The following is a 14,448-nucleotide window of genomic DNA, read 5'->3' as shown; positions in this document are numbered from 1 at the left end:
AAACACTTCGGTTTCCGGTTTATTTCCACGAAGGAGACTTGAGAGCAATCGGTAAACTGATTTTGTCTCTACTGGTATCCTTTTTCCCTTGGCTTTACAGAATACGTTCTTTTGAGCTTTGCTGCCTCCCCTCAATTCCTGTGCAGCAAACATTTCTCCACTGAGAAGTGAGCATTTTATAAGTCTTTTACTATATATGTGTTGTGTGTTTGTACTGTCTTATATGTTTTGTGACTTTGGATCAAGTTGGCATGTCACCACGTCGGCATTTTTCTGACACTAATCATAACACAGTCATTAGCTAGGCACGCACTTTGGAGCCTGTGTTTGACTGGTTGAAACATAAAATATTATGTACACAGTCACACCAATATTGATAGGTGTGCTATTCTAGGAAACTTCCCATCTTTATATTGTATTGATACACCGCATGCTGCACAATTTCGCTGTTACGGTGTGTGGAATGACTCAAGAGACAGAACGGACTACGTCACTTCACTACGTTACAGGCATGTAATCAACCTTTTGTGACTTATAATCCTTTTCTTTTTCACAGGTTTTTGCCATTTTCTGTAACCATACCTGGTTGCAAGTTTTTTTACCCATTTATGCAAATTGCTAAATTGGGTGTTGAGAGGGTTGCAGGTATGGCAGGGCGTTAGTGTACCCTGACCACCCAACTCCTTTCTTTTTATGGTCCTGAAGAAAAACCGGTAACTCCCACCAATGGTTTGAAACATGTAGACCTATCACATAAATTCAGATACATTAGGTCTAATTAACGCCTTGACTGTATCTACACACACTATTTTTAACATTGTCCAGTAGCCTCACAATAAATAATATTAAGTCATACCAGGACAATTTTTAACCCACTGACCTTTTTTTCACATTCATCACCCACATACCCGCTCCACTGTATTTTCAGGTGTCGCAGCACACCTTGACGGCACTCGGCTGTCAAGGTGGCCCCGATGATGAAGCATGTCACCGACCAGGTCGGTGAGTGAGGGGTTCCTTAAAAAACAAAGAAGGACTTCTTCTTATAAATCACGGTCTCATTCCACTGATACTGGCTGTATAGCCTGATTTCTGGTGGTACTCCTCCTATTTGTTATAGAATTATTATTAAGGCTGCCAGTTTTCTGTTAGTCGTCTTTTTCTTTTTTCTTTAGTTTTTTTTGCAGTAAAAACACAGTGCAGAATTATATTATTTGTACACTTTACCTCTTATTTTAATTTTATACTCTTTCTTTTAATAACCTTGGATTTTAATTTTAAATAAAAAGAAGTTCTGTACATTTGTATTACACTGTAATAAAGCTTTTAGTAAAAAAAAAGGTGGAAAAATACAAAAAAGTGTGCTTTTGTAAGAGACTCTCCGTGCTGTTCTGTATGAACTCCAGCCGGCCTCAGAGCAGTTAGATAGCATGGGGAGTTAATAAACGGGATGAGATTAGCTTAAATGTTGGCATTTATTAATATATATTTGTATATGATGCTAATAATTATTTGTGGGTGTAGTGTTTTTTTTATATATTCCTATGCTTAATTTGCTAAAATGAGACCGTTTTATAAATAGTTTTTGAGTTTTATGTCAGGTTTTATGAATTTTATATAAATATGAATGGATTAGGTTTTAGAGTTGTATCAAGCCGGGTATAAATTGTATAAGTGTGCCCTGTTTTTATTGGATAATTGGTATTTATTTCATTATTGAGAGTGTATTAAGCTCCTTGGTGCTCCGAGAATGTACAAATTGTGCAGTAGTAAGTGTAATGAGTTTTTGCTATTTGTTTAAAGACTATGGTCTAAATAAACAATGTTTTGACTTTACTTGACTTGGAGACAGTTTGAGTTCACGTTTAGCAATTAAATTTGTAAGTATACAATTTTAGGACTCCATTCATTCTCAAACCACTAGATATATATGGAGAAATACCAATACGATGGCCAAAAGATTAATATAGATAGAAATGTTACAAAAATAAGTACCATAAAACCGGGAGCCCTAATTTATTAATAATGTGAAAAAGTTGGTGTCCTTGACTTACATTTAAGCGCCACCCCCAGAAGCATTTCTCCCTTTAGGCAGAACTTTTAGGAAACCGATTTATTTTTGTAGGTGGAGGCACACCCTGCCACTGTACTGCAATGCACTAGATTGCTCAGATTAAGGTTTTGCAGCCTTTACTGTAGAAAGAGCTACTTATGTTAAGTGAAAATCACCCAACCTACTAATATTAAAGCTGTTCTAGTCACAACATCAGACACGATTGCATTGGTGGCCACCATATGCAAGATTATCTGCAGTGATCACCTCTGGTCACCAGGCACCGTTGCCAGCAGTAATGTAAAAAATGGTTTGCCAATGTTGAATGCCTCTGCATGGGGAAATACATAACCGCCAGTGCTATAGTGCCCCTGGCACCATGATATTATTAACTCCTCCCAAAGCTGCTTGATTAATCATTCAAATGTCAACTTTAAATATGCTTTGAAAAATGCAACAATTTTTCTCAAAACATCTGGTTATGAGTTCTGAAAATGACATTTTCCTAGCAATTACACACTTTTCTGTTTTTATATACATGTATTAATTTAACCTATTTAATGCTTCTAATTTAGTAGGCTGGGCTACTACAGATAGGTGGAGAGCTACCAGTAGTAGCTCACGAGCCACTCAGAGAATTCTTGCTAAGATGCAGGTTATTGCGCACAGCGCAATAAAGCTGTAAGATAGTAAAATTGTAATTTGAAAATATTTTAGTTTAACTGCCTTTTTAGAAACTAGGCTCCTCATTTTTTTAGACAACCACTCCTTTTTAAACATACACCTTTATGACTGCCTTACTGAGCTAAGTTTATGTAAAGTATGACATTTCTCAAGTCTCTGGACTTAATTCATATTGTGACCATTTAAATAACTGTATGTGAGAGTGCCATCTTTCTTGCATTGGTATGCCCCCACTTTTTTCTGAACTGCTGATGTGATTTGACTGAGTGTGCTCTGGGTTCCTGCCAACCGGGTACCCAGGGCCTATGTTCCTTCCCTATAACTATGCTGAAGCAAAAGACCCAATTGGCATCTCTGGCCACCTGTCGGCCCCTAGTAAATGGTACCCTAGGTACCCAGGGCATGGTGACCAGGGAAGACCCCTGAGGGCTGCAGCACTTATTGTGCCACCCTCAGGGGCCCTGGCACCCACACACTGCCTTTGCAGGCTGAGTGCCTAAGTGCAGAACTACAACAAGAAGTCGACATGGCCCACATCCCTGTGTGCCATGCCCACAGAACCCACTACACTGGCGTACTTCAGTCACCCCTCTAGCTGGGTGCCCTATGCCAGAGATGAGGGCACAGGTGCCTGAGCCCTGTGCCCCTACAGTACCCAGGGCCATTCCTGGACACTGTAAGTGCAGTGATTTCATTAAGAGTATATGGTGCTGGGAGGTTGTCATTACTAACTCCACAGCACCATAATGGCTGCACTGAAGACTGACAAGTTTGGTACCAAACTTCTCAGCACATTAAACCCGCACTGATGCCAGTGTGGGATTTAATGTAAGATGCACCAGAGGGCATCTTGGAGATGCCCTCCAAAACCCGAACCTACAATCCACGTCTGGGCTGAGTGGCTGCAGAGGCTGCCACACAGCAGACATGTCGCTGGACCCCTGTGTGGAGAGCCCCCAGCTCTCCTGGGCCTGCAACAATGCACATCCTGTGCGAGGTGCTATGTCTCCTCCCCCAGGATGGACGGGGGGAAGCTTCAAAGGCATGCCGCCTCTGAGAGCTTCTCCAGACCATTTGCTGTTCCCAGCAACTGGCCCCCACCAGTTCTTCCCCCCCACTCTGGCGGGAAGACTGACGGGAAAAACTACGTCAGGAAGGGGGGTGTGCCAACCTTTGCCAACTCCACCGCTCAGGTGGAGGAGGCGAGGTGAAGCACGACCCCGGGCTCTGGCCATCTTGTAGATGGGGAGCCCTGCCCAATCCCAGCTAGGCTCCTGCCCCCTCCCCCAGGAGAGGAGCAGGCTAGGGAGTGTACTCACCCCAGGACAGGGACCCATTGGTCCCTGCCTTTGCCCTACCTGTAACGCCCCTAAATTTAGTATTTAGGGGCTCCTTGAACCTTCCTTCCTCAGATCCCGATACCAAAGAAGATCAAGAAGAAGACCCGCTGCTAACAACAGGACAACAACAACTGACTTGGCCCCAGCCCTCCCGGCCTGTTGATCCTGGAACTACCCGGCGACCCCTGCGGACCGCAACCTTGGGACACCCAGAGGACCTGCCTGCCTTGACCCTCTTGAAGATTGGGACTCCCATCAGCAGAGGCTCTGCTGCAACAACTCACCTGGTGCCCACCAAGAAGCTCCGGACAGCCCACTCTGCACCAGCCGAGCCCGGGCCGGGCCAACCCGAACCAAGACCTCGAGGACGTCCCCCCGGCGACTGGGACCCGAAGTCCAGTGCCCAAAGACCCTCCTCGACGAACCAGCCGACGCCTGCAGACTCAGAATCAGGGGCCACCCCAACCGCGACCAGCCGAGGGTAAGCTTTTCCGACACCCAAAAACACCCCTGCACCCGGCGCTCTACAGCCCCCTGTGCCTCCCTTTGGGGTACCTACCTGTGCTCCAAGATCCCAACTTACCTCTTGAAGTGCTGGTCGCCCCTGGAGAGTCTCCCTCCCGAGACTGCAGCGTTTGTTCCCTTTTCAAGATCCTCATTGGATTACATTGAGCGCCCGATGGCTCAAAAGCACCCTGCACCCAGCCGCCCGAGTGCCGTTGGCTGTGACCCCTTTGTCCTATCCTACTCCTTCCCCCCCCCCCCGCCCTGAGCAAGTGACCAGGAGCCCAGCTCCCAGAGCCGCCTGCTAGCCAGCAGCCACCAACCGAAGGCCCCCTTTCCCTCATTGGATATCATTAGGCCTACCTACCTCTGCACCCGGTCGCCCCTGTGCCGCTGGGATTGAACTAACTGTACTTACCTGACCCTGGGGGACCTCTGAGTCTATACCCAGAACCTTAACTTCACCAACCAAGTACTCACCTGGAAACCGGTAATTCACTTACCTGCCATTGGATAACATTGACTCCTTTTGACTCGAAAATTTTCAAAGTGTCTACTTTTGAAAACTGGAAATATTCACATAAAATCACCCAAATTCCGAAGTACTCACCTGTGACCAGGGGAGAAGCCAGTACTGTACCTTTTCAGCCCAGTACTGAACCGCAAAAGTAATCCCTAGCGGGTTTACTAGTAATCTGTATTTTCTCCATTGGAACCTATTGTCTGCTTTTCTATGAAATTTCTTCTAAGTGTCTACTTTTGAAAACTGGAAATATTCTTTAAAAATCATACGAAATACTGAAACGCAATTACCTACCTGTTTTGAGTTCAGCCCCCAGTACTGGCCCTAGGAGACCAGTGCTGGGTTACAAAAGTAACGTGATCGTACTTTACCTGTAACCTGAATTTTCTTCCATTGAATAACATTGTCAGATTTACATTGAAAAGTTTCTAAGTGTGAACTTTTAAAACCGCTTTATATTCATAAAAATTCACCACAGTAACTAAAACGTTTTTGCTTATCTGGTTTCAGGTTAGACCCCAGGACTGAATCACAGATCTAGTCCTGGAACTACCAAAGTAATCCATAGAGTAATCAACTATACTTATATGTAGAAAACCCATTGAGCTCAATTTTAGAGTGTGTTTTAGGATTGTGTTGCTTACTACCAATACTGTAATCATTGTGTGCACAAACTTTATTGCTCCCTTGCAAAGTATTTACATGAGAGTACTCATAACCAGAAAAGTATATTTTTATAACTGTTGGTTCTAAAAATAAAACAACTATATCTGTAGATATAAAAACAATTGGCAATTGGCCTGGTATTCAGTCCTTGAGTGTGTGAAACCTTTTGCTGACTGAGTGGGTACACCAAATGCTTTACACTGTCCTCTGGTACTGCCTTACTGCTCGGCCAAGCTACCACTTTGGAGAGTAAGGTCAGTTCTGACTTTCACCTCTGTTATACCTCTGGGGTTGGTGGACTCTATACACACTGTACTTCATTCTAGTCCAGTATATACAGAGCCACTTTCTCACACTGTATATTATCACAAGTATTTGATTGTATTCCACTGCATTACCCATTTGTGTACCTTGCATCATACAATTAAACTTTGAGATAATGCACTTGCATGTTAATAAAAAAATACTGACTGACTGTGTCCAGGGTTCCTTTGTAACAGGTCAATAATTTTCAATGCGTTACGTTAATGTTTCAAGTCTTGTGTCTTTTGATGTGATCTTTGCTTTTTTTTTTTTTGTTTCCTTTCAGCTATGGCTTTTATTACATATATTCTCGTGGCTGGTCTTGCACTGGGGACACAGAACAGGTAAGATTCAAGGGGTCTCCAAAGTGTGCTGGCATCATTGTCTCATGAAGAAGGGAAGACCATGTATTCACGTTTACAGAGTATTTTGAAATTGCTTTTGGCACGAATGTGATGCTTTAATAAAAACATGGGTGCAGTAACATAATGATGGATCAATACAGCTAAGACATGGTGCATTTCTGTTCCTAATTATTACTGCTTGATTAAATGTTTAATGGCAGAAGAAACAACGGAATGTACCATTGTTATTACCACTTTTTGGCATGTAAATAAGTGAACTGGAGTTTGCAAGATCTGGATGTCTTCAGCGCCAAACAGAAGCACCACCCTAAGTCTGAAGCACAAAATGTTGGCCTGATGAGTAACCCTTACCAGTGAAGAGCTTCCTTACCATAAGGATAATGCTATGTGTCTTTTGAAAGTTAACATTTGCTTTTGAGATTCTACAGGCTATTTTGTCTCTTACCTGGCTTATCCTTTCAAGGACGTTCAGGGGCTGTCGATCAACTGGTATTTTTCTACTCTATTTTTTTTTTCTCACTAACTCACTGTAGGTGAGAATTAAATGGAACCTGTGTGGTTACGGTCAATTTTAGGTCCTTTACAGATTAATCTGTTTATGCAACAGCTGAGAAGGGTACTTGGTCATCTGGGCATCTCCCTATAAGCGCTTGTTGGCGACATAATGATACCCAAAGGTCCACACTGTGGATAATAGTTGAATTCTATAGCGGTCTGGAGTGCATCGCCAGAGATGGTTGAGCATTTTTAATCCACTATAGTCTGAGTTATTATTGATATCTCTTGGATACAAAAGTTAACTGATCGGGCAGAATCAAATTATTTGCTGCTGAGTCTGGATGGGGGTCCATTACTCTGCGTTCCTTAGCAAATTCAACCTTTACTCAGTCTACCACATGTATCCCCTATGTTGCCATTGGTGTCCCGGGAGGATCTAATGAAAGAGGTAGAAAAATTAGGCTGGCGAAAGGTGGGCTTCAGAAACACCTTGGTGGCTTGGTTTCCTAAGCATATCCTTGCAGTCCTAAAAACCATTATCCGATCTGCAGGCAGACTAATATGTAGGGCTAGAGCCTCTGATCATACACATTTTTGCCAATTGAAAAGACTGATTATTTTAAAACTACCTGCTTGCTGTGTCTCCTACCAATTCTCTTTAACACTTGAAAGATGATCTAAATATTTGATGATTGATTGTTGAATTGAAGATGTTGGGATTGTTGAATTGAAGATGTTGGGTTTTAAATAAGTAGTTTAATCTCTGGGTATTTTAGTTTGAACTTTATTTACAAAATAATGTAATACGCTTGTGACTGTTAGACGCTGAGACTTTCAGTTTGTTTGCACCAGTTTTGTGATTTGCTGGGATTACACTCTCATAATTCATCGTACATAACTGTATCAGTATGTTGCAGTCCATAAATCGTGTGACTCGCAAGCATAAGAGGTTCACCCTGTATAAAACAAGACTTCAATTGTGTTTTTCATATATCACGTTGAAGAAGCCGCCACACGTTTCATTCTATACATTCGAAATTTCTTCAGAGTATGTAGATCCTATTTCCCTCAAAGAGGTTACTTTAAGCACCTTAAATCAAGTTCTCCAAATGCCAGAACCTTGTTTGGGGAAAACACAGCCATGTGATGGAAGGAATGTTCGACGTAATCTCAGCCACTGGTGATCATTCTGGCTGCTTTCCATTTAACTGTTTTTCATCCATTATACCACGCTAGACCGAGATCATTAAAAATTGACCTTGGTCCTGTTCCAATAGAAACAGCGCAGTCTAGACTTCTAAGCCGTGGAAATTATTTGAAATACAAGACAATGCCTCTACATGACTGGAGTCTCGATGTTGTTTAGGTGAAGGGAGATTGGCACGGAGCTTGTATTTGCTGCTATAGTCCTATAATGTATTGTAGCCTAGTGCTCTGGATCATGCCATGACATATTGCAGCACGTAAATGAGCAGTTCAGTTGCTCTTTGTTCACGGTTATGGAAAGTACCCCAGCTGTGGATCAACTTGGGTATGTAGGTGTTTTCTTGAGATATTGATCATGTGCATTCGCTCTTCTTTCATCTTGCTTACATTGTGTTAACTACACAAAGACTAACCCTGCCACTTCCCTGTGTCTTCTTGTAATTCCAATATTCTGTTTCTTCTGAATGTTAAGGTTTTCGCCTGAAATTCTTGGTGTGCAGGCCAGCTCAGCTTTTGCCTGGCTCATCGTGGAGGTGTTGGCTATTTTACTTGCACTGTATTTGGTGACTGTGAACACAGACCTGACCATGGTGGACCTCTTTGCTTTCTCTGGTTACAAGTATGTTGGGTAAGTGGAAGTTCTTTCACAAGATTAATATTATTAAGCTTGAATGTGCCCTTGTAGAAGCCAATACACCTTTGCTGGGTTTCTTGGTCAACAAGTCCTTTTAATCCGAATTTTCTGATGTGGTGTAGTTGACAATCGATAGTTGCACACTGTCCGGATTTAGTAGTTGACATCATGCCCCGGGATTGCCACTTCACTAAGTGGTGGATTGTAGAGTGATCACAGTTGGTATACTAGAAACTGAGATTATTTGATTAAAAAGGCTGCCCACCAATATTCAGAGAGAATGAAATTGTCAGGCAACATTGAGCCCACACGTAGGTAGTGGTATTGTGTGGTCATGGGACACCACTGCTCCCATTAGGATAGCGGCTCCACATGAATGCTACAGACACCGAAAATAAAGGAAAAGTAATGTAATAGAAAAAGCTAATACTAAAATATATTGCGTTGACTGGCTGGCATTTCAGTGCATCTAGTGTTTAACCATCATGTGTAATATAACCTTTTTCTTGGCAGGATGATTGTAGGGGTTTTATCGGGGTTGCTCTTTGGACGGACTGGATACTACCTCATGCTGAGTTGGTGCTGCATCGCCAATGTTGTTTTTATGGTAAGATATGCTAAACTCCAGTGTCTGAGCTCTTAAATGCTTCATTCCTATCCTTTAAAGTGATTTAATAATAGTTGTTAAGTGTTGTTTTGGGCAGAGGGTTTGAGGGAAGGAAGATTAAAATAGAAAATTGAGGGGAAAAGTTGCTTATTTGTTTCTATAATAGTCCCCACTTGATGGGTATTTTTCATGCACCCACAATCTACTGCTTTACAGGTGCAATACTCCCTATCATTTATTAAAATATGTTTTACACACTTAAAAAACCCATAGCATTGCCTTTGACCTTATAATTGGAAGAATTTCGAATGAAATTGATTACATAATCTGTGATAGGGTTTGACATTGGTCTGTGGCTAATAAATTAAAAAAAATACTAAAACAAAAAATGGGGCGAAAAGGGGGGCTACGGTCGTTTGCAGCAGTGGTTAATTGGGGAGGGATGGGGAAGGGCATGGCATACTGCCAGACCCTGTGGCGAATCGCTGCTGCACACGACCAGGCCTTGTGCCCGGCCTGCCACAAGCAGCCAGCCTGCAGGCCAGAATGCAGGGCCTATCACTCTGTGCCATATTTGCTGATGTGTGAACTGTACCCAACCCATTTCCACATCCTACCCCACTGCAAGCACCCAACCCCCCACTGCTCAGAGCCGAAGGCGAAGCATAGCAGTGGATATCCAACTGCAGCTGTAGTACACCAAACTATTAAAAAAAAAAAGTCAAGATTCACAAATCCAGCATAGGATTTGCTTATCCACGATATATATATATTTTTTAAGTAATGTTTACTCTTTGGAAGATCAGTTGGGGGCTCTCCCACATGGGCCTCTGGGTAGGCTCACTCTGCATCCTTAGCACTATTTTGGGAAAAAGAAAACCAGAAAGGACAGAAGTGCTAAGTGTTGTGTCATGGCAACTAAACGCAGCAGATGTGAGAATCTGTGAACTCCAAATCCGCTGTTGAATTTGCAATGGATGGCGGCTGAAAATGCGTCCTAGTCTAATAATGAATCCTCAATAACTGAATGGTCCAGACATGTCTAAAATGTAATCTCTTCATGCCGAGAGCTTGTACACTTTTTAAACTCTAATTTCTCCAATTACAGAGCAAGTTAACACTAAACTAAGCTAAGCACTTCGTTGAGCAGAGTTCTACTTGAATACCAAGTTTGCGTAGTTCTGTTCAGCTATTTCTGTTTCGAGGAGCAAAGGATCCTGTGGAAATGAGTCACTTTTGGGAGCATACAACTTAAAGGAGCCTCATGAAATTTTCCATAAAGAGGCCGAAGCAAATATACTTTTTTTTAAATGTGAAACTTTTTGGGACAGTTACAAACTTATTAGCAAAACACAAAATAGCACCTGTGTTCTGGTTAGTCTCTTTTGTGTGTAAATATATATGTGTATATATGTATGTGTGTATATATATTATATCTCCTAGAACTAGAAGAATGTGCTCCAGTCCTCCTACTATCTCTGGTTGGGCAGCGAGTTCGATGGTGCCCAAACAACTGATACTAATTCAATAGGTTCGTAACCTGGTTTTCTATCCATGATGATGCACTGTCCAAGGATCCATCCTCTTACATAGATTACCCAGCAATACCAACCAAGAATGTATGCAAGCGACTATGTACAGAGGGTTCTACTAAATCTCCTGCCTAAACTGGGCTTCAGCCCTGTTGCTTTATTCAAGAACCTACTGATCACAGAAAGTGTGGTGTAATGCTCACAATTCTGCCTGCCTTCTAAGAACCACATTTATCACTTGTGCAACTGTAGTGGCCATGTTTGAATCTGAATGAATTGGCTTAAAACACAGATCATAAATTTCAGAGATGCATTCAAATAATCAGTGACTATTAGTAATAGAGGTTATGCAGTCTGTTTCCTTACCACCATAACTTGCAGAGTTGCTGAGTAGGCCACAAAGTTTCACTTAAACAAAATATTTCAATACCTCCTGACATTAGGCCTATGCTTTAGTGTTGGTAGAGTAGGAATAATAAATTGGTATGCAAATCTCCCAATACTATTTGTAAATCAAAGACTTGCATGGGAGAAAAATATATTATGATCAAAACTCGCTTAACTATCCTTCATCAAGTAGTTTCAACATATCAAAATTAATGTCCATTCAGTTATTCATCTCTAGAAGGCTGACTCAGGCTGAGAGTTTGTTCATTCACATTTGGACATAATACTAGATTTATAAATACCTGCTTTATAACCTCAACATTTGAATGATCTTTAATCAAATGGAAAATTGCTTTGGTCATCCATCTAAGAAAGATTAAGTAACTCAAACAAATTAATATTCTCTACATGTAAAAGTAACCTAAGCAATTATTATGTGACCAAGTAGATAATATCTACTTACGTCTGCAGGAGTGTCGGATGTCGAAGTGTCTGCCTCCTTTGCTTCTCGTGTGCCAGGTCAGCAGGAAGGTTTAGATAGAGCTAGTATAACGATATCAAGTGGTGCAATGGGTGGTCCTGAATGAGCACTAAATTCTTAACTTGGGTGAGGATGTTTCTCGTCTGAGAAAGAATGAAATTGTATCTCAAAGGTGGCTGTATTCAGTCTAAGAACCAGGTTTGGCACTGTCTAAGTCAAAAGACTCCATCTGTTCTCCAGATAAGGCAAAGTAGAGTTGAGCAATGATTGGCTTTTTCCATTAAGGTCATATTAGTCATCTGATTATTTGCAAAGATTAATTCTCTGGAAATAAAGCCATGCTAATGGAACTGTAAAGGGGAGAGTGAGCGGCATCATGGCGAAGAAGTATCAGTGAATCCCAGCATTTAATATCTGATCCCGTTCTCCATTTCAGACGAGCAAAACCTTTTCATCTATTCACAATAGCATTTCCATTGTTCTAATGCAACAAGAATTTTGACAATTCTTCCAACTAATTAATTTTGTTTTTGTACTGATTTGTAATATATTCTTATAATTGCTTGTCCATTTTGTTTTTTCTGTTTTGTGTGCGCTTGTTTTTTCTTTTGGTTTTATATTTTAAAAAGTAAGTTTTGTTAAATGCAACAATTGAACATTATACCATTTCCATATGTTTCATTGCTTGACCTGGAGACTTTCACCTAGATTATCTCCCTCAATGAAATTTGGCTGTATTCGATGGAATACTTGTTTCAGTTTCTACTCTTGTGCTTTTATATGTTGTATTCCAGGTTTCCTCAAATGTTTACATTAAAAAAAGACTCCATTGCAAATTTCTGGTTCCATATCGTATTGTGAATGTGCTCAGCCGATCTGCTCTGTATTGCCTCATTTGATCTTCTTTAGATTCATATATTGGCTAGAATGAACTCGCAATGTGTGGTTTATCTTCAATACAGGTATATCTTAATTTTCTTTAGCCTGTTGTGATATAGTCTTATTTTAGTTGCATGATTTGGGTACATTTTTTAAAGCATTTGGGTTGAAAGCCTAGATCACAAATAATGGTGTAATGTAAAGTACTTATTATATGAATGTGGCCAAATGTAAGACCACAGTCTAATTAGATATAGAAGTCCACTGAACATGCTGTAGTTTAGTATGTGGTGTTCTAGTTCTTACCTTCAAATTCCAAAAATTGGAACTTTGATAGGATTTGTATTGCACTGAGATTCACTGTTGAATAAAGAGGAAGGGTTCTCTCAAGAAATATGTCTTGTTGTATTTAATTTTGCTTTCTTGCTGTCCATTTACAGATTAGGACCTTACGTCTGAAAATACTGTCAGAAGGTGCAGCAGAAGGCGTGGTAGTGCGTGGGACCAGGAACCAGCTCAGGATGTATCTCACAATGGCTATTGCTGCTGCACAACCCATATTCATGTTTTGGCTAACCTTTCACCTGGTGAGGTGATGGTGACTGTTGCGGAGATCACATGTGCTTCTTAAGCCCGGAACTTGGAATGACCAGAAAGAAACAGCAGTTTGGTTACACTACAGGAGCAGAGCTTGGAGGCTGTAGTTTGCTTTTATTGTTTTTGTTTCCGCAAATATGGATTTTTTGTCAGACTTGAGAAAATTCCCATTTAGCTAATTTGGGAAGCTCACTTTTCCAGATTATGAACATCAGAATGAACTTAATCTTTTTGGGAAAGAAATGTACCTCAACTGCTTACAGATTATTTTTTCCCGTTTTTTGTTCTGGCAGCAGTCGGGCTGTGAAACTTTTTTTTAAAAACATAAAGAAATAAAACACATTTTTGAATAAATTCCTACCAACAGTATTACTTTGTTTTTAAAAGCCTGTTCCCAGTTATGGCCCTATGCATTTTTCTTGCTTTCAGCAATTCCTCATTTTACATACTTGTGTTATGTCACGGTTTATACATGTGCAATCAAAGCATTTTAGGGCGGTATTACCAGTGCATAGATTTTCTCTTATCGGAGCTGCAGTACAAGATTACATATATGTTTTTTCTGTTTGTTTATTTTGTTTTAAACTCTCTTTAGTAGCTATTGTTCAGTCAAACTAGCAACAGAACAAAATACTTAAAACTTGGCATGCCCATAATAGTTCTAATTTGGTAAAAGCAGATTTGTGCATACAGCCTTCGTGCTCCTATCAAATTACCAGTATTCAGTTTTTGCTAACTGAGATATTATCCGTTTTGTTCAAAAACCTTCTCAAAATGACCCACTCCATTTTCTTTGTCATCCTGAGGTTTGTATTAGTGAAGTGTCATCTTGGTTTAGAGGAGATTGGCGAGTGATGTTCCGTAGCTTTTCTTCTTCATCTCCCTCTAATAGTCCTCACCCCTTGATATACTTCCATAAAAAAAATTGTTGTTCAGAGATTTTTATTCTTTATTTGTGTTTTTGCATTATTAAAGTAGTAATTTAGCTTGGGTGGACCTTGCTAATCCGTGCCTAATTTTTCTGGACAAACCTTTTAAAAATAAAAAAAAATCCAACGGTCCAAAGAACCAAAAACATAAATCAAAAATGAAAATCTCTGGACGGCATTTGTTTTTTGCGGAGGTACATCAGGGGGCAGGGATTAATATAGCTTCTTTTTTTTTTTCTTCCCCCCTCTTCATGGACCAG

The 14,448-nt window shown here is 40.8% G+C and overlaps 1 protein-coding gene across 1 annotated transcript in view; it reads left to right on the top strand.

Moving 5' to 3' along the window:
- YIF1B (Yip1 interacting factor homolog B, membrane trafficking protein) overlaps nucleotides 1-13,628 on the top strand; it is an 83,514-nt gene extending 69,886 nt beyond the window's left edge. Inside the window, exons 5-8 of the mRNA XM_078660630.1 lie at nucleotides 6,360-6,417; nucleotides 8,615-8,770; nucleotides 9,290-9,383; nucleotides 13,103-13,628. Of these exons, the coding sequence (XP_078516756.1) occupies nucleotides 6,360-6,417; nucleotides 8,615-8,770; nucleotides 9,290-9,383; nucleotides 13,103-13,258 (464 nt within the window). The 3' untranslated portion in view covers nucleotides 13,259-13,628. The remainder of the gene's footprint in view (nucleotides 1-6,359; nucleotides 6,418-8,614; nucleotides 8,771-9,289; nucleotides 9,384-13,102) is intronic.
- Nucleotides 13,629-14,448: the final 820 nt, after the last annotated feature.

The sequence above is a fragment of the Lissotriton helveticus genome, chromosome 9 (assembly GCF_964261635.1).
Source record: "Lissotriton helveticus chromosome 9, aLisHel1.1, whole genome shotgun sequence".
Classification (NCBI taxonomy): domain Eukaryota; kingdom Metazoa; phylum Chordata; class Amphibia; order Caudata; family Salamandridae; genus Lissotriton; species Lissotriton helveticus.
The sequence above is the reverse complement of the archived record's forward strand: the minus strand, read 5'-3'. Positions and strand labels throughout refer to the sequence as shown.